Here is a 25,636-nt window from a genome sequence, read left to right on the forward strand (position 1 = left end):
ATATTCAATGACCAGGCAATACCTGTGTGTGGCCATTCAATGCATTATTAGGCATAATTGTTTTGTTTAATCATGTGTATTTCATCCTGTTCTGTGTAAACAGTGTACAGTTGGTTTGTTGAGAATAGAGCGGAAGAGGTATGCCACATCAAATATGAAAAACATGCTTTTTTCCAAACATACCATTTCTTGAAAGTAATGTCAAACACATGCTTTTTTAAACACTGCTTTAAAGTGTATAGCCCTTCTTACAAACACCTGTGAAAAATAATACCTTGGAAAGTGAACTGCCTATGGTAAAATACAGGTGCAAGGTTTATTAAGCTGTGTGTTGAGTAGGTGTTTGGGAGGTCTTTTTTATTTTACATTTTATAAAGGTTATACAGGACTACACTATTTAGTAAAGAAAAGTCTTGATTATAAGTACAGTAGTACATTGCGTATCTGACTGCGGTGGGACCAGAAGGGTGGAAATGTAAAAAGTCGGATAAATTAATGCTGTTTTAAATACCATTATACACAGCTGTAACAATTACTATATTCACACAATTGTTTTGAGATTCAGCTTTTATTAAGAATTTCCCATAAGTCCCTTGTTTAGAAAGATACAGTGTATTAGGCCTAATGCTTGGGACAGGGAAGCCATCTGCTGTGTGGGTGTGTGCATTCACTACAGAGTGACAGGCGGTTTCAACTTGCTTACTCACTCTTCAGTATCGATCCCTGGTTGTGGTTCTGGTTCTCACTCACTCACTCACTCACTCACTCACTCACTCACTCACACACACAGCAGGCAGGCTCTCCCGTGAGTGTCAGGTACTTCATTACATGGACTGAATTATCATTTTTACGCAGATGACACTCCAATCTATATTCATTCTAAACCTGATATTGATGCTGCTGCCTCTGTTCTTACTGCCTGTATCTCTGATATAAAATGTTGGATGCTGCAAAATGTTTTACACCTAAATTGTAAGAAGATTGAGGTTATGCTGTTAAGTACTTCCCATCAGCTACGTAAAACCAATGCTGTAAATTTGTCAGTTGATGGTACCATGCTTGAGTTCAGATCTAAAATTAAAAATTTGAGTGTGAGTTCTGATCCTGGGTTAACCTTTGAACTGCATGTGTTGATTACTGTCAAGGTTTCATTTTTTCACCTCAGAAATATAGCTAGGCTTCGACGTATGCTCTCTGTATCTGTGGATGAAAAACTGGTTCATGTGTTTGTTTTTTCTAGGATTGATTATTGTAACGCCCTGCTCACTGGTGTCTCTAATAGCATTCTCAACAAATTGCAATATGTTCAAAATTCTGCGGCTAGAATTTTGTCTAGGTCATGCTCTAGAGATCACATTACACCTGTGTTGGAGGCCTTGCATTGGCAGCCTGTTAGGTTTCGAGTGGATTTTAAAATCCTTCTCCTGACCTACAAGGCTCTCCATCGGCTGGCTCCACTTTATTTGTGAGATCTTTTAGCCTTTTACACACCCACTCGCAACCTCCGCTCCACCGATCTTAGACTGTTGTGTGTCCCTTCTGCCCGCCTGCACTCTATGGGCGACAGGGCCTTCTGTTGCTATGCCTCAAAACTGTGGAACTCTGTTCCGGTAGAGATCAGGGATTCAGCAACTTTGAGTGTTTTTAAATCTAGCTTAAAAACTTACTTTTTTAGAAAGGCATTTTTATGATTCCTTTTCCTTGTTTATGTTTTTGTTTCTATGTGTTATTGTTTTGTTGAATTTATCTTTGTTCTGTGAAGCGCTCTGAGACAATTGCTTTTAAGGGCACTATATAAAATAAAGTTTATTATTATTATTATTATTATTATTATTATTATTATTATTATTATTATTATTATTCATTAATTAATTACAACAAATACACACTATTTACAATATACATTTACACAAAAACCCCTCTCCATGTGCAGGGCTCCTGCCCTGCCACAGTGCTGTATACACTTACATTAGTGTCTGGTAATTTACATGGTAGCAAAATGCATAAGTTTACGGAAAAAAAACAACAACTTTTAATTGTAACACAACTGGCTTTTGTTTTCCTGTAGCCATTTTGCATTTGCGCTGTACGCGTGGGTGACGTTGCTGAAGAGCTTGATCATGGCGGATAAACGGTTAGGGTGGATATGTGACAAGCGGATACTGACACCCATTCTATCAGAAGAATATCTCTTTCAAAGATAGTACCAGCATATTAAATGTATGCAGTAGCATGTCTATGCAAAATGTGATAAATTAAACATGCTGCTAGTTGTCTTTCTTAGACAAATTGATTTATGATGTTTATTAATACTGATGTAATTCTGTTTGCAATGCAGGGAAATTTAAATTACTTCTGTCCTTTTTATCTTTATTATTTTTTAGGGGAGAAGACTTCTACAAAATATAGAAATAAACAAGAGATTAAAATTCATTCTCAACCTGGGTAAGTTTTTACATCCTTCATAAGGTTTAAGTGCAGCCTCAGATCTTGGCTGAGGGCCCACAGGAAGCGTGGCATTGGCCTTTGCACTCCTGCTTGCATGAGCCGGGGAGAGTTTACTGACTCTGCAGCAACCTCTACTGGTAAAGCACCTGGCAAGTACAGGCAGAGACGTCCGTTGTGTAGATTCTGCTTGGATTGGCTCGACAGAGTTCATCTGTGTTGATCTTCAGTCCCCCTGATCAGTAAATGGGTTGCAGCAGTGAAATACCGTCAAATTGAGAATTAAAAATTGAGAAGAGAAACGGGTAACAGAAAAGAAAAAAATCTAAAGTCAAAATATTGTCATTTTAAAGAGCATGGTAACGTTTTGTGGGCATTGATTTGCAGGTTGCATGGATGACATTGTGACTGTCCTGGCTGAAGAACATGGCTGCTTAGAACTGGTTAAGGTTTGTTTATAACACTCATCTCCCATTGTAACAATTACAAACCTCATCGGTTATCTGAGCCAATATGTCATACATACAGCCCTCTAAGATTAGCTGTAATTTATTTATTTTATTTAATTAATGGATTTTTCAGTCTGGTTTTTATAAATACAATTTACAGTGATGAAGATAACAACAGACTAGTGCTGTCTCATGAATATTACATTGTATTTAATTTAAAGATTTGTGAATGGGGCCTATTGTTTCTGAAATGAATACATTATGAAGTCGTTTCTAAAAAAATGAAACTTTTTCTGACTTCTTCCTTTGATACCCTAATTGAATGTTGTACTGTACTGTTAGTTCTCTTTTTTATTTAAATGAAAAACTCAGTGTTAGTAGAACCATTTACAAATAGTGTAATGCTTTTGCCTTTTTATCTCTGACAGGAGCTTCCTGAAAATGTTTTAGCTTTATTGAGGAAATGCCTCACATTTCTGCCTTCCAAAAGGTAACTATACTGTACAAAAATGGCTTGGCCTATACTATTAGGATTTTTGGTGCGAAGCTGCAAAATCTAAATCTGAATAACAAATATATATGCTGTATGGCATGTATTAAGTGAACGATAATAATGGTGTGTTTTTCCACTCTTTGTTGTTTTAGACTTACTCCTGCTGAATTGCTGAGAGACCGTGTGTTTGACGAAATTTCTTCCTTCTACAAACCTTACCAGAAACCGGTCAGTCTTTTCTCCTCCTCTCTGCGTTGTGCTAATCTAACACTCCCAGAGGACATCCGTGAGCTTTGCAAAGGTAAAAGTATTTTTTGTTGCCTTTACATGAAGGCAGGCCTTTAAAAATATGTGGTTAGAGAGCTTTGTTTTCTCTGCAGATTGAATATTGATGAAGATACTCTTATTAGTAAAGGTGCATTTTGTGTTGTTTTTTATCACTGCTGCATTTATCGTTATTTTATTTACTAACTTGGTGGCTTTATATATGTGAATAACACTTTTTACTTTTATTCTAGCAGTTATTTTATTCTGTATTTTTTGGTGACAGGACATTAAAAGTCCATAGATCTTAACTGTCATACATTTCCATCCATAATGAGGATTGCATATGTTCAATTTTAAATGAAGCATAGCAAAACAAGTATTCTTGTTATTTTTTTTATTATTATTATTATTTTTTAAACTGTATGCCTTATTTTGGGTTAGTCTTGAACTTCCTAGTTCATTTGACCTGGAAAATGAAACTGCACATATAAGATGTACATTGCGAATGGGAGTGCTCAACAGGTAGGATATACTGAATGGAATTTTCAGAAGATATACAGTAACCACATTTAAATGGGTGGTTCAGTGAACAAATTAATCAAGCTTAGAAGACAGGTGAAATTAGTCTTGAGCTCTCAGATTTGCAGTACAGTCAGCACTCGCATATCCGACCCTATAAAATTTTGACTTCAGTGATAGTTAAACGTGTGTGACGCATATCTGATTATTTCATTTTGGCCCATTCCAACCCTTGTATCTTTTTTGTGTTCCCTGAAAAACTGACAATATCAAAAATACTTATCTGAAAGGACTGTGTTTAAAATAAGTAGGCTTCCATTTAGATGTACTGTATTGGTTTTGTTGGTACAATACAATATTTTTAACAGAAGTAGTATTTTAATTCAGAACGATATGATTCTGAAAATATCACTTGCCAAATTAAAGAGACTACACGTTAACACTAATACAGTACATACTTTTAAATCCGGTATGTATTGTAGCACTATGTAAAACTTCCCATTAACGACCTAACAGCAAAATGAAATCTAAATGTTATCCATGCACAGAACTGTGTAAAACGTAAAAGGTAATGCAATTTAGCAAAACCAAAAAATTTTAAAAAAAAAAACAGTTTCCCGAATTAAAACTTTTTTTTTTTTTTTTAAACGCGGGCTGTGACAGATAGTCAGATCAATTGTAACCTTGAAGAGATGGGCTTTGTATCAGAAAACTGGTGACAGAGTCAGAAATTGAGTGTGACGGGTAAGTGCGTTAATTTGTTACATATATATAATGGGGATTGATTTTATTATTAATTCATGGTGAATTTGTTAGAAGTGAGGGAAAATGATTTGTAGCAGCTTGAAGAGTGCCATTTACTTTGAAGGGGGGAAAGAATGATAGGAAAGCAAGTCTCAGTCTAGCGATCGGGAACCTTGGTGACTGAAGGCTGGTGACACCTGAGACCTGTAAAAAATAAAATGTTAGTCCCCTACGCACTGGAGAGCCGCGGCGGTGACTTGGATGTGGATGCAAACCCATAGGGGGAAGAGGATATATGACCCATCTCGGCGGGCAGAATGGACTCACGATTGTGCCCTTGAAAAGGAAAAGAATAGATATAGAGAGACCCCAGCGTTTAGGTTGGCATCGGCAAGACATAGCAGAATAACTTGACAACCTAAAGGAAAGCCATCCGCGCAGTGGAGAGGAAAAAACACCTTTATTTTTTCTTTCTTTAGGTGGAAACCTCTGGTGGTCCTGGCAGAGAGGGTGCCCCACTCTGAGCTAGTTAACTAGGGATTGTTGGGCAGTGACAATGTCTGAGGGAACTGTTCGAATATATGATTCAACTGCTGACGATGTCCAGCGACCTAGAGATTTTATAGTATGTTGGTTAAGGCCTGCTCTTGCAGCAGAAGTTGCTGCTCCGATTCTGAAGGAGTGTGAAGTGAAGAATTGCTGTGGCAGGCCTGCTTTAGCTATAAGAGAGTACAGGGAAGAGAACCAGTTTCTTGTAATGATGGTTTTTGCACAGTTAGAGAACATAGGGTCCGATTGACTGGCGTTCTTGAGTGCTAAGAGTTTTGCTAGAGAGCTGTAGCGACATAAAGGAGAGTTAATCTTAGACAGTTGAATACAGTGACCAGAGTGAAGTTGATCTTTTTTTGATGATCTCAGGAATAGCATGAAGTGCGGATCTTGAGCGCAGTAGAGGTCTCTATCTCAAACTCCTGATGATGGGAAGTTGGAGGGGGATGAAACCATGAATTCATTGCATCTTAGGAATCTGAAGAATGCTGTTATGCAGATAACTTCCATTACTATATTGTCTGAGGGACTGAAGCATCCTCGACGAAGGATGGAGACCACTTTGAAAAGTATGTCCGTCGTGATTGGCAACTTGTTGGGAAATACAGGAGAGACAGTGCAGCAGGGCGGTAGTAAGCCCTGCTAATTTAAATGAATGTATTTATTTTTAGAACGGGGTCCCCCTCCGCCCCTGTATTATTTTGTATTTGTTTTGTATTATTATTATTATTATTATTATTATTATTATTATGATGATGATTTATTTATTATGTATAGAAGACGGCGAAGCACCACAGGTTTTGTTATTGTTTATTATTGTATCCGAAAGTCAGGCGGACAGTAGGATCCTGACATTCATTGAGCACAGAATCAAGAGTATGCATTCCATGCAGTACGATATGATGTATTGGTAGCAGGAGCCAGGGCTGCAGACATATAATCCTGAGTAGCAGACAGGAAAGCAGGCGCAGCTGCGCTGGAAGAGGTGGCAAGAGCGGAAGCTCCGAGAGTAGAGGCGGGTGTAGGATGCAGACTGTGTTCTGATAGAGCTGGGCCTCCACTGCAGGTTCAGAGCCTTAAGATATAATGTGTGTTCACAGCTCCTTAATGGCAAACAGAAGAAAAGTCATGCGTTAGCTGCAGCAATATATATATATATTTTTTTTCATATGTATATATAGACTGCAGTCATCCCTCTATAAATATAAAAGCAGCTTTTCTAAATAGCGAGGCATGCAATTGAAATCACTTAGATAGCAGAGTAAATGACAGGTATTGCATGATTCATTTAAAGTATTACAAGATTTGTCATTGATGTTGAGAGGGTAAGAGATCAGAAAACCATATGTGTTGCTGCTGATAAAATCCAATGATATTTATCATGGGTTAAACAGCGAAATATAGCAACAGATTGAAAGCACTTAGCTGGTATGGCAGTGAGATGTAATATAATGACAAGGTACTATATAGCAATGAATTGAAAACACTTAGCTTTGATCAGCAGCTGGTTGCCATGGAGCCGGCGCTGGAGCGCATGACGTCACCTAGAGACAAGCAGGAGCATAGGCTCTGATGAAGCAGGACAGGCTGCTTTTCGAGCGTCAAGCCTGATGTTGATGGTTGACACAGCCTCGACCAGCGGCTGCAGTTAGTCCTTGATGTCATCGAATAACTATTCGAAAGAATGGTCCGAAATCTGTAAGCAAGGGAGATCTGAAGAGCGAGGGTTTCAGCCAAAAACAATAAAGCGAAATGGTCAAACCAGGTACATAGTAATAATAGTAAGGAATCGACACCAATACAAACAAACTCAAAAGAGACCGTGTAGAAAAAAAGAGAGTGTTTTATAGCAGGTAGTAGATTGCATGAAAGATCAATGAGATCGGGTTACAGATCTGGTTATCGTGCTGCAAGGGAACGTGTCATGAGCTGATAGGGAAATCAGATTACAGTGAAACTCACAAATGCACCTCGAAATTCAACCAAAGTTAACACTACAAGGGTGACTGACGTGTATTTGGGTAACGGATATCCGAGTGCTGACTGTATTATCCATGTCACAGAACCTCAACACAGTTCAGCATAAGTGGCATTGGGCAGCTTTACAGGTATGCTAAAAAATAAAGAGGGCAAAGATAGGATGGGCATGACTGCAGGGTAATGTGGAAGAACATACACTGACAGTGTTTTGTTACGATATAGATTGTTGGAAAATGGTTTCATTACGACTATCTCAAGTAAGTGGCTATCCCAATTAAACAGAAACAAAATGAATCGCTGTTTTATTTCTACATGAAAGGAAAAATAATGAAATCACATCTCATCACAAAGCAAGGCACCTGCGATGTTCAACAGCAGCCTGAGAAACCATAGGGTACTCCAGCTCCTTCAAACGTTTAACGTGACTTACGCAAGTCGCAGCGCAATCATGTACTCACATGCTCACTGTGCTGTGCGAACCTGTCTTGCTCTGAAAAGCGTTCTCTGTTCATCAGTTGAAAATACTGTATCCCAAGTGACGTCCCAGTTAAGCAACATAAATAGCATTGGGATGAACCGTCTCCCAGAGTTGAATCCCATTTAAGCAGAAATCCTGATTATTAGTATCCTGATTAGGTGGTGCTGACTGTATTAGAAAACGTATGTCATTAATGACTGTTAATTATCTTGCAGCAGAAGAAGAGGACTACCTAGCAGAACGATCTTTTGATGAGGTATATTACTTGTGGTGTCTGGCTGGAGGAGATTTGGAAAAAGAGCTCACAAATAAGGGAATAATCCAATCAAAGCCTCCCATCTGCACATTGCCCAAGTACGTTTGCATATATAATTATATATATATATATATATATATGTGTGTGTGTGTGTGTGTGTGTGTGTATATCTCTTGTTTTCATTTATTCGATGTCTGTATGAATCTGGTAAAAAAGTAGGACATACAGTAAGACAGAATGGGGGGTGGGGGGTGGGGAAACGTTAATGTAACCCCGATTTTGCTTTCAGTATGACATGTACATATACCCATAATGATTGAACTAGGGAAGCAGGTGCATAAGCCTAAAACCTATAGCTAAATCATTTTTTTTATATAATAATTGCATTAATGAAAGATACATGTCATTAGGGCTCCATGAAAGTTTTACAGATAGCACCTTGTTAATTCCCAGTGAAAGCATGTGAATGTGGGTATTGTGGTGTGTTACTACTTGACAAGTGTTAGTGGAATCTGAATTTAGCAAGATCATTTAAACAAAGCATCTCAAAGCATCTCCTAAATTGTATTTTATTTTTTTTGTATGTTTAAGTTTTCTCTTAGAAGATGGAGAGGTATTTGGGCAAGGAAAAGACAGGAGCTTTCTCTTGGATGATACAACTGTGACTCTATCATTGTGCCAGCTTAAAAACGTAAGTATCTCATCAGCCTTACTTACACCCAAAAATAGTTGTGAATAAAACTATGCTGGCAAAAGGCTGTAGATGATTTGCACATTTACAGTGGCTCTCAAAAGTATTCACCCCCCTTGGACTTTTATTGTGATACAACATGGAATCAAAATGGATTTAATTAGGAGTTTTTGCCACTGAACAACACAAAAAAAGTCCATAATGTCAAAGTGAAAAATAAAATCTACAAATTGTTCTAAATGAATTACAAATACAAAACAGAAAATAATTGATTGCATAAGTATTCACCCCCTTGAGTCAATATTTGGTAGAGGCACCTTTGGCAGCAATTACAGCCATGAGTCTGTTTGGATAAGTCTCTACCAGCTTTGCACATCTGGACACTGCAATTTTTGCCCATTCTTCTTTGCAAAATTGCTCAAGCTCCGTCAAGTTGGATGGGGACCTTTGGTGAACAGCATTTTTCAACTCTTTCCACATATTCTCAATTGGATTGAGGAGGGCCACTCCAGGACATTGACCTTTTTGTTTTTAAGCCACTCCAGTGTGGCTTTGGCTGTATGTTTGGGGTCATTGTCCTGCTGGAAGATGAATCTTCTCCCAAGTCCCAGGTCTCCTGCAGACATCAGCCGGTTTTCCTCCAGGATTTCTCTGTACTTTGCTGCATCCATTTTGCCCTCTATCTTCACAAGCTTTCCAGGCCCTGACGCAGAGAAGCATCCCCATAGCATGATGCTGCCACCACCATGCTTCACGGTAGGGATGGTGTTCTCAGGATGATGTGCGGGGTTAGGATTGCTTCAAACATAGCGCTTAGCGTTGAGGCCAAAAAGCTCTATTTTGGTCTCATCAGACCATAGAATCTTCTTCCACTTGGTCTCAGAGTCTCCCACATGCCTTCTGGCAAACTCTAGCCAAGATTTGATGTGAGTTTTTTTCAACAATGGCTTTCTTTTTGCCACTCTACTCTCCCATAAAGGCCAGTTTTGTGAAGCACCCGGGCTATTGTTGCCGTATTCACAGTGTCTCCCAGCTCAGCCGTGGAAGACTGTAACTCCTTTAGAGTTGCCATAGGACTCTTGGTGGCCTCCCTGACTAGTGCCCTTCTCACCCGGATACTCCGTTTTTGAGGACGGCCTGTTCTAGACAGATTCACAGTTATGCCATAGTCTCTCCATTTCTTAAAAATGGACTTTACTGTGCTCCATGGGATATTCAGTGCCTTGGAAATGTTCTTATATCCTACCCCAGATTGGTGCTTTTGAAGAACCTTATTCTGGATTTGCTTTGCATGTTCCTTCGTCTTCATGATGTAGTTTTTGTTAGGAAATGTACTAACCAACTGTGGGACCTCCCAGAGACAGGTGTATTTAACCTGAATCATGTGAAACACCTTAATTGCACACACGTGGACTCCATTCAACTAATTATGTGACTTCTAAAGACAATTGGTTGCACCAGAGCTTATTTAGGGGTGTCATAGCAAAGGGGGTGAATACTTATGCAATCAATTATTTTCTGTTTTATATTTGTAATTAATTTAGAACAATTTGTAGATTTTATTTTTCACTTTGACATTATGGACTTTTTTTTGTGTTGATCAGTGGCAAAAACTCCTAATTAAATCCATTTTGATTCCATGTTGTAACACAATAAAATGTGGAAAAGTCCAAGGGGGGTGAAATACTTTTGAGAGCCACTGTACCTGTGTAAAGTAAATGAATGTATATAGAGTCAGTATATTAACAATTTAACTCAATATATTTGTTATATGTACTATTTATTTGTCTTTGCAGAGATTGAAAGATGTTGCAGGAGAAGCATATTATCCATTGCTGGAAGATGAGTAAGTACATACAAAGACTTTTGTACACTATTACTTTTTAAATCTTTCACTCTACAGGGCCATATGTGTAAAGTTCCACAGTCTAAGAGTTGTTAACACATCCAAAACACAATGATGTTGTCTTTCTGAGATTATGTCTACTTTTAAGCCTTAACATTGAAAAGGTAATACAGATGCATTTAAAACCTTTATCATAATCTCCCATGGTTTCTACTTCATTTTGATGTATTGCTCATTGTCATACTCCTACAGGGAGTATTGGCTTGGCTCCGCCATTTTGAAAAACCTGTTATTCACAGGAAGTGGACAGTCCAACAACATGGCTTTCCAAGAATCTGTAGAAGCCCCATAACACACCACGCTAGCAGGATTTTTCTATATGTAGTGGGTCACAAAAAAAATTGCTGATTTTGGCCACATTTGGCACTTTGACTGTACGCATGCAATAAAATGAGGCAGCGATACTAAATACGTGTGTTTCATTTAAACAAGGAAAAGGAAATTGTGCGTTCATGTGTTCAGCGTGTTAATGTACCAATCACTCACAAATTTAATCTAATGAAGTACTAATAAATACAAGATGATGTTAAATAAATGTAGACAACACATTTTAACAAAGATTTTGTCAGTGTCATATGAAATAAAAAAAAAAAAATGTACACCATTTTATAACAAACCAAAAAACTCCATTAACCCATATTTACATAAAACAATGTTTTAAAAATTCATGAATCACAGGAAGTCGTCTTTGGCCTCCCTCTGTGTTGCACAAAAGTTTACAAACAGGTAGCTTTTTGTATTCATAGGCAGTCAAATTTACCCCAGTCAAACAGCAGCAATGAGCTGTCAACCGCTGCAACTCTTCCTCTCATCATTCGAGAAAGAGACACTGAATACCAGCTCCACAGGATCATTCTGTTTGACAGGCTTCTGAAGGTAGGGACTTAGAAATTCATAATCGTTAAAGTATTTGTCACAATTTTAGTGTCACCAATTAGTTAACAGGTTACAACAGAAACTGCCAAATACAAAGTGGGATTAATTACTATGCAATTATTCTTGCATATCTTATTTTGAAACAAAATTCTATAGGTGGTTGATTACTGTACATGGTATTTGCACTGACCATACTATGTTGATAATATAAAATGTTCTAAATCAGTCAATATATTCTTAATTTGTGAAAAATATTAAGCCTTGTCCAAAATAAAGAATCTGTTTTTTCTACAAAATTAAATTAAATACTGCTGTCACACCAGGGAAGTATACTATATTTGGGTTATCACTAACCTGAGGGATATACAGTAAATTTGCATACCTATTCCTCAATTATTATTATTTTTTTTTAAATATACCGTAGCTTCAGTTTAGTTTATTACTACCAAATATTCAGCCGTTCAATATACCCTTATACTAAACCTAGAGATATCGGCCACTTAATTGATTCAGTATGTTTTTGTCATTGTGTGGGAGGGTCCCAGTATTATGTTTCTTTGACTGTGACAAGTGGAATCTGTTTGTTTTTTTTAAACTGTGTTCATCAGCTGATTAGGGTTGCCGTCTTCGCAAACATTTCTGTCAATTAAAAACTGAAATAATTGATGTTAGCTTTACACAAATTGAGGTCAACGTTGACACACAGGCAGAAATAAGAATACAAGGACTGAGAAATTGAGAATGTTATTAAGGAATACTAGGAAAGATTTCTAAAGGATATGAGGTAGTTTCTTTTATTTCCGACAGACCTTTTAATTTGCAATTTGTTTTACCTACTACCCAAGTTGTGAACCTTGTAAAGGTGTGAATAAGTACAGTCAAACCTGTCTAATCCAGCCATGCTTGGGGCAGAGAAGAAAAATGATATACTGCACTGGTTTATAAACAAGGATCTTACTATAGATGTACTGTACAATACCCACAGTACATGTTCGTATTTCCGCAACATACTTGACTATAAACTTAGAAAACAAAAATCACATGACATGGTGCCAGACTGCAGAGTCAGATTTACATTGATTTTAGGCAGCAAGATTTACAAATTATGCCAGATTCGTGAATAGATTAAATATAACACTAGTTCAGGATTGTAGAGGGTATTAGCTTCAATAGTAATTTGGTCAGGGCCCAAAAATAATGCAGAATTATACAGAATTACAATTTGTAGAGACGCTGGATTAGACAGGTTTAAGTGAAATCACACTTGTAAAGCACTTAGGTATTGTTCTGTTTTCTTAACAGGCATACCCATACAAAAAGAATCAGGTTTGGAAAGAAGCACGAGTTGATGTCCCCCCTCTATTAAGAGGTCTGGCCTGGGCGGCACTGCTGGTAGTTGAGGTGAGAATAAAAATCATCTGGGTGACCTATGGCCCTCATTTTTAAGGGTTGGTGCTTATGTATATGTGATAGAGAGAGAAAGGATTGATGCTGTAAATCTCCCTCCCGATTAGAAAGGGCGCTGTGTAAGAGGGAAGGTAAGCTGCCTCTTAGATCTGCCTCGGTGGTAGGTGGAAACCGGAAGGTAACCATTATTATTATTATTATTTATTTCTTAGCAGACGCCCTTATCCAGGGCGACTTACAATCGTAAGCAAATACATTAAGTGTTACAATACAAGTAATACAATAAGAGCAAGAAATACAATAACAATAAGAGCAAGAAATACAATAACAATACAACCATATTAGGAGGGGCGCGTAGCTGCAAGTACTCAGGACAATTCCATTGCAGTCAGCTGCGGGGCAGCCCTCTATTGGAGAAACCATGCGACGCGTTGATTGCAGGGAGGAGTTTTCTGGGTACAAAGGGGAAGCAGCTACATCAGTATCTCCCCTTGCGCTGAGACAATAATTGACCGGCCGGAGCTGGTGTATGTTTGTTTGTTTTGTTATGTGTTTGTGTGTCTTCGTAGAGGAGCAGGAGGACGGGAAGCTGTCACTACCAAGCCAGCATTAACCCCAGAGCATGCCCCTCATCGCACAGCACAACACAGCACAGTGCACGCACCACAGTCCCCTTTGGAGAGAACACAGTTTCGTGCACGGAGGATTGTGGTTAAGAAGTGTCTTTTTGTTTGTTATTTTTGGAACGTGGACCTTGTTTTGTTTTGCCCTGATTACCATCGCTGGTATCAGGGTGTATTATTTTCCTGTTTGGATTGTTTTTGTGGATATTTCTGTTCTTGTGTGGATTATTAAATTACTTGTTTTGGGAGAATACGTTTGGACATTTGCAGTCTTTTGCACCACATCATTCATCCTGTCGCAGTATAGTATGTATTAAATCTGCATCACTTTCACCACCTGATATCCCAGAAAACATTTGCGATATGGATTTTATACTCAGTTTGGATGTATAAACTAATTGTGCAAAACATGCCACCAATTTTGACCTAATATGACTACTAATTGGGGTTTTGTCACTTTTTGCTTCCCTGTTGAGTGTACTTCAAATTTTACCTTTGGTGTATTTTGTCTTGTACATGATATATCCCAGTGATATACATCATCTTATTGATTTGTGTCAATAATGAAAAACAAAAAGGAATATTAATTCTTATTAGAAAATCCAGAAAGCTAACCTTAAAGTTGAATAAGCAGCAGCAAATTGTTGTAGTAAAAACTTAAAAAAAGACTTCATACCTTTATTTATGCATTGCTATGTATTTATCAATGTATTTGTTTGATCCTTAAAGATGCATCAAAACTGTTAAGTGTGTGTAGGTATATATATATATATATATATATATATATATATATATATATATATAGTACCAATTCTATTATTATTCCCTTCTGTTCTTTCTGTAGGGAGACATTCAAGCTAAATATGACGCCACTGACAAAGACACACCTATCCCAACAGACAGACAGGTATGTGGTGCAGAATTGTGTTTGAGAGCAAATCAGTCCTGTCTCAAGCTTGCCAGTTCCATACCTGTCAACTTCTCAGTCTCTAGAATGACAGACAAAGATAGAGATTGAATGGAAATATACACATAACAATTTATTTGTAAATTTCCCCGAATTTGTTAGATTTCTTACTTAACAAAAAAGTGATTTACTTCTGTTCCACAGATTTTGTCAACAGAATTCCATTTTTTAATATCTACTTGTATTTGTTTCTGTCTGCATTACAGTAAATAAGAGTACTGTCATGCATCCCCAGGTCTTATTTTATTGCTTTATACGGATTAGTAAAATAATGTGAGAGTTCACAAGTCCAAGTTAAATAAGCTACACTAAATACAAGGACAAGTTTATTAACATTTTAAAAGCACTAGTAATACTGGATAGTATTTCTTACCAGCAATCATTACAAAACTTTTCAAATTTGACCTTCGAAATACAGTAAAAAATAAAAACACGCAAAATAACACTAGAAGATTATCCCTCACATTGACATTTTAACCCACTTGTGTCAATGCTCCTCAAATGTGGGACCCTCAAAATACAAAGCAGGAATTTCCCTGTACAGATTTTTTTTCTCTTGTGTTGGCACGGCTCCCATTTCCTTCCTTAGTGCTGAATCTCTGTGGTTCCAGTATATGTTCTTTAATCTTCATCTGTCATTGTTGGATGTTTCACAGATTGAAGTGGATATCCCAAGGTGCCATCAGTATGATGAGCTGCTTTCATCCCCCCCAGGGCCACGTAAAGTTCAGACGGGTACTGAAAGCATGGGTAGTGTCTCACCCAGATCTTGTGTATTGGCAAGGTGAGCCTTTCTGTCTCCCAGTTATTATGTAATGTCTCTGTGTGGAGGCTGGTAAATGGCATTCGATTATATAATGATCAACTGGTTGCATAATTATTCAATACAGAACAGTGTGGGGTCTTTTATAATGATCTAACCACCCCACTTCAACACTTTTACCTGCTGGTGTTTCATCCAAGGTTTTTTTTACATCACTACATACAATAAAAAATTATGCTGGTAGGTGACTTCGGTTTTAGGTGTGGCAGCATAGAAAGTCTACACTTTTTTCACATTTTGTTGTGTCAGTGCCTCAGAGTTTCATGCATTTAAATGAGGATTTTTTTCCACTTATCTACACACCATACTCCACACTGTTAAGGGGAAAAAAGTTTTTATTGAGAACAAATTTATATATTAAAAATACAAAACTGAAAGATCATAATTGGATAAGTCTTCACCCCCCTGAGTTAATACTTGGTGGAAGCACCTTTGGCAGCAATTACAGCTGTGAGTCTGTTGGGATAGGTCTCTACCAACTTTGCACACCTAGATTTTACAAAACTGTTCAAGCTCTGTCAAGTTCCTCGGGGAGCGTTGATGGACAGCAATCTTCAAGTCATGCCACAAATTTTCGATTGGATTTAGGTTGGGGCTCTGACTGGGCCACTCAAGGACATTTACCATTTTATTCCTTAGCCACTCCGGTGTAGCTTTGGCTGTGTGCTTTGGATCATTGTCATGCTGAAAGGTGAACTTCCGTCCCAGTTTCAGTTTTCTTGCAGGGGGCAGCAGGTTTTCCTCAAGGACTTCTCTGTACTTTGCTCCATTCATTTTCCCTTCTATCCTGACAAGTGCCCCAGTCCCTGCCAATGAGAAACATTCCCATAACATGATGCTGCCACCACCATGCTTCACAGTAGGGATGGTGTTCTTTAGGTGATGTGCTGTGTTGGGTTTACACTAAACATAAAGCTTTGCATTTATGCCAAAAAGTTCCATTTTAGTTTCGTCAGACCACAAAACTTTTTTTTGCATACTTCTAACGGGATTCAAGGTGGGCTTTCTTGAGTAATGGCTTCCTTCTTGCTACCCTACCATACAGGCCAGATTTGTGGAGTGCTTGGGATATTGTAGTCACATGCACACTTTGACCAGTCTTGGCCATAAAAGCCTGTAGCTCTTACAAAGTTGCCACTGCCCTCTTGGTAGCCTCTCTGATCAGTCTCCTTGCTCGGTCATCCAGTTTGGAGGGACGGCCTGATCTAGGCAGGGTCTTGGTGGTGCCATACACCTTCCACTTCTTAATAATCGTCTTGATCGTGCTTCAAGGGATATTCAAGGCCTTTGATATTTTTTTATACAAATTCCCTGATCTATGCCTTTCAACAACTTTGTCCTGGAGTTCTTTTGAAAGCACCTTGGTGCTCATGGTTGAGTCTTTGCTTTGAAATGCACTACCCAGCAGAGGGAACCTACATGAACTGCTGAATTTATCCTGAAATCATGTGAATCACTACAATTTAACACAGGAGGCCACTTAAGTTGGTGTGTGATTTTGAAGGCGATTGGTTACACCTGAGCTAATTTAGGATTGCTGTTACAAGGGGGGTGGACACTTATCCAATCAAGCTATTTCAGTTTTTATTTTTAATTAATTTTCTACAAATTTCTAGAATATTTTTTTTCACTTGAAAGTTGTGGGGTAGGATGTATAGATAAATTAAAACTATTTTAATGCATTTTAATTCCAGGCTATAAGGCAACAAAAGATGACAATTTTGAAAGGGGGACTTTGTAGACTTTCCATGGGCACTATATATATATATATATATATATATATATATATATATATTAGATGATTTTGGTGGATTTTAATGTTAGGGATTTTTTTAGACTGCTTAGGGATTGTTTCTAAATAGCTGGCCTTTATGATTTATGCATATGTTAAAATGGAAATTACATCCCTGGATATGATTTACACACGCTAAAATAATACACCATAGAAGTCTTTGCCTGTGGATTTGTTCACTACTTTCCCAGTAATACTGTATAAACAGTATTGTATATATATATATATATATATATATATATATATATATATATATATATTTTTTTTTTTAATGAATCACATTACAACAGTATATAGAGAAACCTTTATTTTGGCTTGTCTGCATTTTAATGTAAAAACAACATTGGTTTAGTGGTTTGTGTTAGTTGAAATTACTGTGCATGAATGGTGTCTAAAGCATAGTAATAAAATACATTTTACATTCTTTTTTTGTATAGGTTTAGACTCCTTATGTGCTCCTTTCCTGTATCTGAACTTTAATAATGAAGGTAAGTAGCATATTGTATTTCCAGTATGTATATTGTTTGCACTATTGTTACAATCATTGATTGTAATTGAAGCCGCCAGTGCTAGTGCTTGAAAGGTCCAACTTTTTTTAACCAATATTTTTTTTTTTTTTTTCTGATATACTGTACATTTTTGCAGAAGACTCCCTTCTTGTGAACAACTCCATAAAAGCTATTAAGATTGAAAAATCTCCCAGCCTTTTCTAAAGATTGTTTACAGTCACTTTGATGGTCGTAATAGAGGGATTCCGCTGTATAGGAGTCGATTTGAATCAGATTTGGAAAGAAGTTCTTGCCCCGATAGGTTACCATAATTGATATTGAATGGATTTGATACCTTGACACACAAAACTAAAAGTTACATTATTTTTAATACATGTATTCATTTATAGCAACACAATGCTTGTTTGGTTCATTTTATTTTCTTATTTCTTCTTTCAGCCTTGGCCTATGCCTGTATGTCTGCATTTATTCCCAAATACCTTTATAACTTCTTTCTTAAGGACAACTCGCATGTCATACAAGGTACGTGATCTCCCTAACGTGATTTCCTCCAAATGAAAATGAACAGGTACAGTACATATTCACAAAACTGAAAACTCAAAGGAATCTTTCAAACCTCTCAATTCACATAATATTTAGGGCAAAGTATAGAAGCATGAAAGTCATCGCAGAACAGAAATGACACCTTGCTTTTACTATTTACTATTTTAAACAAGCAAATTATCCATGGGTGCTGAAACAGTAAAAAAAAAAATATATATATATATATTATGTCCTTACAGAGATATAAGGATATTTATTGAGAATGTAATAAAGTGTGTAATAAATGCCCCATTCACAAACAAAGACAGGCACTCTAGGCTCTGAGATATCTGTTTGTATAGTACAGTTCAGTCATTATTGTATTTTGTCTTTCTTTTTATGAGGCTGTAACCTGTAACCTAGAGAAATAAATAGTCAGTTGCATAAAAACAACCTTACAAGTATGAGTTACTTACTTTGCTAGCGTTGTTTTCTACCATAGACAAATTGTATACACACTTACAAAATAGACAGATGACAAGAGTAATTATAGTAAAGCCTCCCCTTTGCATGCTAGGAAAGCAAGAAAGTTGGGATAGTATTAGTTAAAGATACTTGGCTTTTAATAAAGGTATTATAAGCATGTATTCTTAGATCAAGAATAGAAGACTATACAATTTCATGTGTGCAGGGCTCAACAAATTACAGTAGTGTTCCGCATTTTCTTTTTTTATCTTTTAAAAAAATTCTCGGGAATTTTTCAGAGTTTATTTTACATATATTAAAATAGGGATAAAATTTGTAAAAAAAAAAATGATTTGAAACATCGGTAAAAACTGGGGGAAAAAATCTCAGTATACACACTTTACATGTGGAATATGAGGCGTAGCAATTATGGTTTCTGATTAAGCTTAATGTCCCTGGCATGTATGATGAATTTGGCGTCCACATTTTCCCAAGTTAGCTGGCACTTTGCGAACGTTTGGGCAATCACTGTGCTGACGGAAATAGAATCTGCAGAAGGTATGAACATGACATCAGCACAAAGCAAGCCAGGTTCATTTGCCTTGAAATCATAAAAAGAAAAGAAAATTGACAGAACTGGACAGTGCAAGACGGGAGACACATCAAAAATCACACTGGAGGTTTACCAACTAAAGCATCACCATTTTCTGTCAAATATTTACGATTGATAGTCGGCGTTAGGCAATGTTTTAGCTGATGGACAGTACTGTCGCACAAAGTCACCAGTACATACCTCTCTGCAGTAAACAGTGGCTGTCCAGCAAAGCACAGCGCTCTGACAAACTCATTAACACAGTCATTCTGCGCTCTCTTTTATTAAAATGTGTGGAAAAGCCACAGAAATGGATTGCTTGTCTCTCAGTTCATTTTCTTGTTTTAGTTTAATGTGTCGCTTATTTTTCAGTATGTTCTGCGTTCTCTGCCTCATCTGACCTACTTCTGCTATTTTTGCTTTTTGTATACTTCGAAACATTACTTTTTCTTTTGAATATTCATAAACTGATTTACATTTTCTACCAATTCCTCATCTGCAAAAAATATTATATTTTCATGTAAGTGTTTCAATTTAGTTTCTGATCAAGGTAGTAGTTACTACGCTCAGCAATTGCCACAATAATCAGACTTTGATTCGCCAACATAATCAGGTGATAGAGAACCATGTTTGAATGTTATTTGATCCTCTGATGTATAAACATACCTGCTGTATCCTAGGATGCAATGTAGGGCTATTTATTACAATGTCAGAGTCAAAATAATACAGCATTTTAATCAAAATATTGTTTATTTCCTAGAAAATAGTACTGGGAAAATATTGAATAGAAGACAAAAATTGGGTATTGTGACGGGGTACTCCCCGCCCCTGTGCATATTATGTTTTGTGTTATTTTGTATTAGTTGTATTATTGTAATGTACTGTTTTGTGTATTTAAAACACACCGTTATTTGACATCCAGATAAAATCATGAGAATGCGTGGTCAACAGCAAGTGATTATTGACAAACTGGCTGTTGACCACGCAGATGAGAAACCCTGTGCCGAATGTGGCAGAGGGATAAACTAGGTAATTAAGAGCCAGTTAATCTCTCTGCCATAATATAAAAACCCACAGCTTTGGCTGAATGGGGTAGAGTGTTCAGAGGTGGAACAAGAGAGCGAGACAGTAAGAACTAAAACTAAAAGAATATAACAATTGCTAGGCGTGCTGGCTTTTCACCAGCGCGATACTTGTTTTATTTAGTGCTCGGTTTGTTTTGTGTTTTGTCTGTTTGTTTTGGCAATGAGCCGTTTTAGGAGTTTAAAAAGGTTTTGTAAAGTGTTTATTTTTGTTTATTCAAACCTTTAGCGCATTCATGCTCCAGTCTGCAGTTGATTTTCATTCTTTTCCTGTTCTGATGTCACAGCAACGCCTCCAGAGACTCAGGCCAGGGAAAGTACTGTGGGTGACTTTTTTTTATATATAAAGAAAAAACAAAACATTTTTTGTGTGAGAAGAGTGGAGGAGAAAAATAAAAATAAATTTAAAAAAATGGACAACTGGATCTGGGGGAACCGCGACACAGCCCAAATTAAGTGGGATGACGGGCTGGAGGACCTCCTCAGTGGCCTTGAGGAGCAAGGATGGTGCCTTGCATGTGGTGAGTACAGGCACACGGTGGTATGCTGCCCCCTCCAAGAGGAAGTGGAGGAGCTGCCGTCCCAGGAAAGGGGGGAGCTTGAGCGTCCAGCGCCAAGAAGGGGGGACCAGGAGTGTCCACAGCCCAAGAGGGGTAAGACCACATCTCCAGCACCCAAAAGGGAGGAAGCCAAGCATCCACAGCCCAAGAGGGGTAAGCCAGCATGCAAGAAGGGGAAGCCCATGTGTCCAGAGCCCAAGAAAGGGAAGCACCGGTCTCCAGTGACCGAGGGAGAGCCGTACCGGTCTCCAGTGACCAAGGGAGAGCAGATCGTCGTTGCCGGGGGATGCCTGCACGTCGCCACCCGGGGATGCCTGCACGTCTTTTGACAGTCATTTGATGTTTGAAATACTGGGTACTGAAGAGGCAACTAACATGTGGTTTGACATTTAACAGGTTAAGAAGGGCTACATGATGTTTTTTGACCATGAAATGTGACCATGAAATGTTCCAGTATGTTCTAGTAAAGAGATAAAAAGAGATGTGGTTAGGGCGATGTTTTGTCTACCCTGAGGCAAAACTAAAAACAACCCCCTATAAGGGAATCTTCATTTTTGAGAAAGTTCTATAACCATGCTGGCATGTTAATCTGCCTATTGTTGCTACGCTAGTAGTGTATAAATAGAGACTCAGGCCAGGGAAAGTACTGTGGGTGACTTTTTTTTATATATAAAGAAAAAACAAAACATTTTTTGTGTGAGAAGAGTGGAGGAGAAAAATAAAAATAAATTTAAAAAAATGGACAACTGGATCTGGGGGAACCGCGACACAGCCCAAATTAAGTGGGATGACGGGCTGGAGGACCTCCTCAGTGGCCTTGAGGAGCAAGGATGGTGCCTTGCATGTGGTGAGTACAGGCACACGGTGGTATGCTGCCCCCTCCAAGAGGAAGTGGAGGAGCTGCCGTCCCAGGAAAGGGGGGAGCTTGAGCGTCCAGCGCCAAGAAGGGGGGACCAGGAGTGTCCACAGCCCAAGAGGGGTAAGACCACATCTCCAGCACCCAAAAGGGAGGAAGCCAAGCATCCACAGCCCAAGAGGGGTAAGCCAGCATGCAAGAAGGGGAAGCCCATGTGTCCAGAGCCCAAGAAAGGGAAGCACCGGTCTCCAGTGACCGAGGGAGAGCCGTACCGGTCTCCAGTGACCAAGGGAGAGCAGATCGTCGTTGCCGGGGGATGCCTGCACGTCGCCACCCGGGGATGCCTGCACGTCTTTTGACAGTCATTTGATGTTTGAAATACTGGGTACTGAAGAGGCAACTAACATGTGGTTTGACATTTAACAGGTTAAGAAGGGCTACATGATGTTTTTTGACCATGAAATGTGACCATGAAATGTTCCAGTATGTTCTAGTAAAGAGATAAAAAGAGATGTGGTTAGGGCGATGTTTTGTCTACCCTGAGGCAAAACTAAAAACAACCCCCTATAAGGGAATCTTCATTTTTGAGAAAGTTCTATAACCATGCTGGCATGTTAATCTGCCTATTGTTGCTACGCTAGTAGTGTATAAATATTGTGCTACCTTGTCAATAACCAAGAGAGCGTGTGTTCATGTGACAGCTGTTGCTCTTCCCTTGCGCATTGTAATAAAGCTTCTTGAGCTGCTGCCGAGTGGAGTCATCAGTCATTTCATACTACGGGGTTTTACCTACTACAGTACTAGAAACATTATAAAATTATATTTTGTTTAGGCCAGATTGTTTTATAGTTGGAAGATGTGTGTCTGTATTAAATCAAAATGATAGCACTGCCATAGTCTTTGATTTATAGGCTAGGATGTTGGGAATTGAACAAAATACTTCCAGAAGGTTGAAAAGCAAGTAGCTTCAATTGTCATTTTGATCTCTTTTTTTATATTGCACCTATTTGATGGTGTTTTCAATCATTCTGAGGGTTCTGAATTTGCTCCAATTTTGAATTAGCATTGTTCTCTAGATCTGCTGATACTTAGCTTTGAACTGCTTTGAGCTATAACCTTCGTCCATCCAAATCATGTGAAAATGTAACCCTTCAACTCTGCTTATAAATGTAAAGTAGGTGGGGCAGATACAGTAGAGTTGAAAGGTCACATTGTCATGATTTGAATGAAATGAGGTAGGCTCGAGCTCAAGTTTATAGCCCAATTTAGAGAAAATGACAGTAACTCAATATTTGAACAACAGAACCTAGAACCATTTAAATTGCCTTTTGAGCTCTTACGCTTTAAGAAAAAAAGAATGTTTGTCACAAAGAGTAGTACGATGTTTCAAATCCATTCCAGCGTCTAGAACGTTTTGAGAAAAGAAAATGCAAAGAAACATGTTTACAAAGGGGCTCATGTTGTCTTCTGCTAACATAGTAGACAATCAACGTTTCTCACCTGGGTTGTGGAAAACTTCAGTTACCTCACACCATTGAATTACTATAGATTATGTAGCTCATCTTCTTTGACTAAAAAATATACATTGTGTCTCACCACAAAGTCTCTCTGAACCAAACCTATGATTTTCAGTCCCACGTAAAAAGGCTGTGTAAAAATGTTAAAACCTACTGTGCGCATCCAGTTTAAGGTTTTCCGTCATTAGTGATAATTGCATGTGCAATTTTACTTCCTTGCAACTTTTTTTTTTTTAATAATCCATTACATCCTTTTATATAATTGAATTAGGATGCAAATACATTATTATCATTAACTTTTAAAGAACCCTTTAATCAAAACAATACTATATGGATTTGCCTAAGATCAGACAGTAGACACAAGAGCTAGCTTGGGGCTGTGTTTTACAACATGTCATGAAATCAAAATGTATTAACATGCCAGTCATGCTAGTTCAAGTTCACATACTAACATATTTTTGTGTAATGGCAGATGCTACATTTTTAAAATGATTCAATTTATTTTTATTTTATTTATTTATTTTATTTTATTTATTTTTTGTTTAACATTTGAGCCTAGAATTCACATAAAATGTGCACAAAAACTATTGACGATTCAGACCTGGTAGGTGATGTAACATGCTTGGGAAATGTTGTTAGAACAGTCCTCTTTTTGTACAGACTGACAGCACATTGAAATCTTTGCTGGTTGATGGTTGTTAACGTAACATTATTCAGCAGGTTTCATTTGACTTTATGGAGTAAAATTAGTTCATTCTATAGGGTGATGCCAAACATTTGGCCATAGCTGTACCATGTACCAAGTAATGACTGTTTATAAATTATTCTACATTCTGTTCTTCTTCCACAGTATCTAACCGTGTTCTCCCAAATTATCGCTTTCCATGACCCTGAGCTGAGTAACCATCTCAATGAAATTGGCTTCATACCAGACGTAAGTATTTGGTCATTGGCATTGCTCACTAGAGGACACTATATTGCAAGACCTGTGGTTCTGACCACAGTCAAGCTTGGTCAGGAACAGAGCATTTTCAAATCTCTGGTTTTGACCTCAGTGCCTAGTCAGAACCACGACTTGGAGGCTGGTTGTAACTGGAGAGATCTGATTTCAAAACGGTGGTTTTGATCCATAATGGATAATAAGTTCATTCATTTTTGGGAAATTAAAAAAAAAAAGGGATTGGTTAGGAAAAATAAGTTCAGCCTGTGTGAATGTTTTCTACCTCACATTATTGTTTTTAGTGTAATACAATCTGGGTAAATCCCAAGACTGGCACTCATCCGTTTGCTTTAGGCTAGGCAGTCCTCTGAAACTCTCAGGAAAGCTATCAATAACAGCTCAAATAAATTCACATACTTTGAAAAATTAAACGGCACCTGTTTGTCTCCTTAAGTAATGTTAGAACCCTTGATAACAAAGGGTTTGAGAGTCACAGAGCCTTTTGGTTTTCTCTCCCAGACCTCCCTATTTATTTATATAAGGTTAAACTAATTAAAGAAACAGTATATCATTTTGTGCACATCTGTTTTACTCTGCAATGGAAATATCATCATATTGTTTATCATGTGTGTTCCTTAAACTGTCATTTATACTTGATCGCTGTGAACTTATAAAGTGATGCGTTTGTTTAGGCCTGACTAGCCTTCGTGACAGTATTCATGATTTAAATAGAGGAAATATAGCTGGTTGGGTTAGTAAAATGAGAAGGCAGTCTCAGAGGGTTCACATTTTTATATTGTGTTGTCTGAATGCATCTTTGGACAACACTTTACAGTGTGTGAAATACAGCCACCATAATAGGACAGCCTCTGTTTTGCCTACTGTGAATAGAGGTCACGGTTTGTTCATCTATCCACATCAGTAAACTTTATTTTTGTTTCTACAGTATATCTTCAGAATGTTTGAGTGTTTATAGTATAGATGTATAGTAAACTGGTTTACCTTAGTATTAATGGATTTTATGAAAATATACTTTTTTCCCCAAGACCTGCTAGGTGGCAGTGTTTGCAAAGGAGATTCTGTGAAACTGAATTAATTACCCTAAGACCTTTTCTTTCTTTTTTTCCTAGCTCTATGCCATTCCATGGTTCCTCACAATGTTTACACGTGAGTGTTTTATAATTTTTTTTTATCAATATCTTTATTTTTTATACCATCTTGTAAATCACTTTGTCTCTCCATACCCCAATGTCTACTTAATTTATCATTATAATACATTATTTATAAAAGCTAAACTGATATGTGTCCCAGTCACAATATTTGATTTA

General features: G+C 37.7%; 1 protein-coding gene across 1 annotated transcript in view; it reads left to right on the top strand.

The window, feature by feature from the left end:
- The window catches only part of LOC117420452 (TBC domain-containing protein kinase-like protein), an 80,595-nt gene that overhangs the window by 16,267 nt on the left and 38,692 nt on the right, over positions 1-25,636 (top strand). The window contains 16 exon segments of the mRNA XM_059029524.1: positions 2,385-2,445; positions 2,833-2,894; positions 3,323-3,384; positions 3,540-3,688; positions 8,140-8,278; positions 8,772-8,871; positions 10,668-10,717; positions 11,524-11,653; positions 12,956-13,054; positions 14,528-14,590; positions 15,307-15,357; positions 15,359-15,434; positions 17,703-17,753; positions 18,213-18,296; positions 24,217-24,302; positions 25,439-25,475. Of these exon segments, the coding sequence (XP_058885507.1) occupies positions 2,385-2,445; positions 2,833-2,894; positions 3,323-3,384; positions 3,540-3,688; positions 8,140-8,278; positions 8,772-8,871; positions 10,668-10,717; positions 11,524-11,653; positions 12,956-13,054; positions 14,528-14,590; positions 15,307-15,357; positions 15,359-15,434; positions 17,703-17,753; positions 18,213-18,296; positions 24,217-24,302; positions 25,439-25,475 (1,300 nt within the window).

This window comes from Acipenser ruthenus, chromosome 1, assembly GCF_902713425.1.
Source record: "Acipenser ruthenus chromosome 1, fAciRut3.2 maternal haplotype, whole genome shotgun sequence".
In the NCBI taxonomy this organism is placed as follows: Eukaryota; Metazoa; Chordata; class Actinopteri; order Acipenseriformes; family Acipenseridae; genus Acipenser; species Acipenser ruthenus.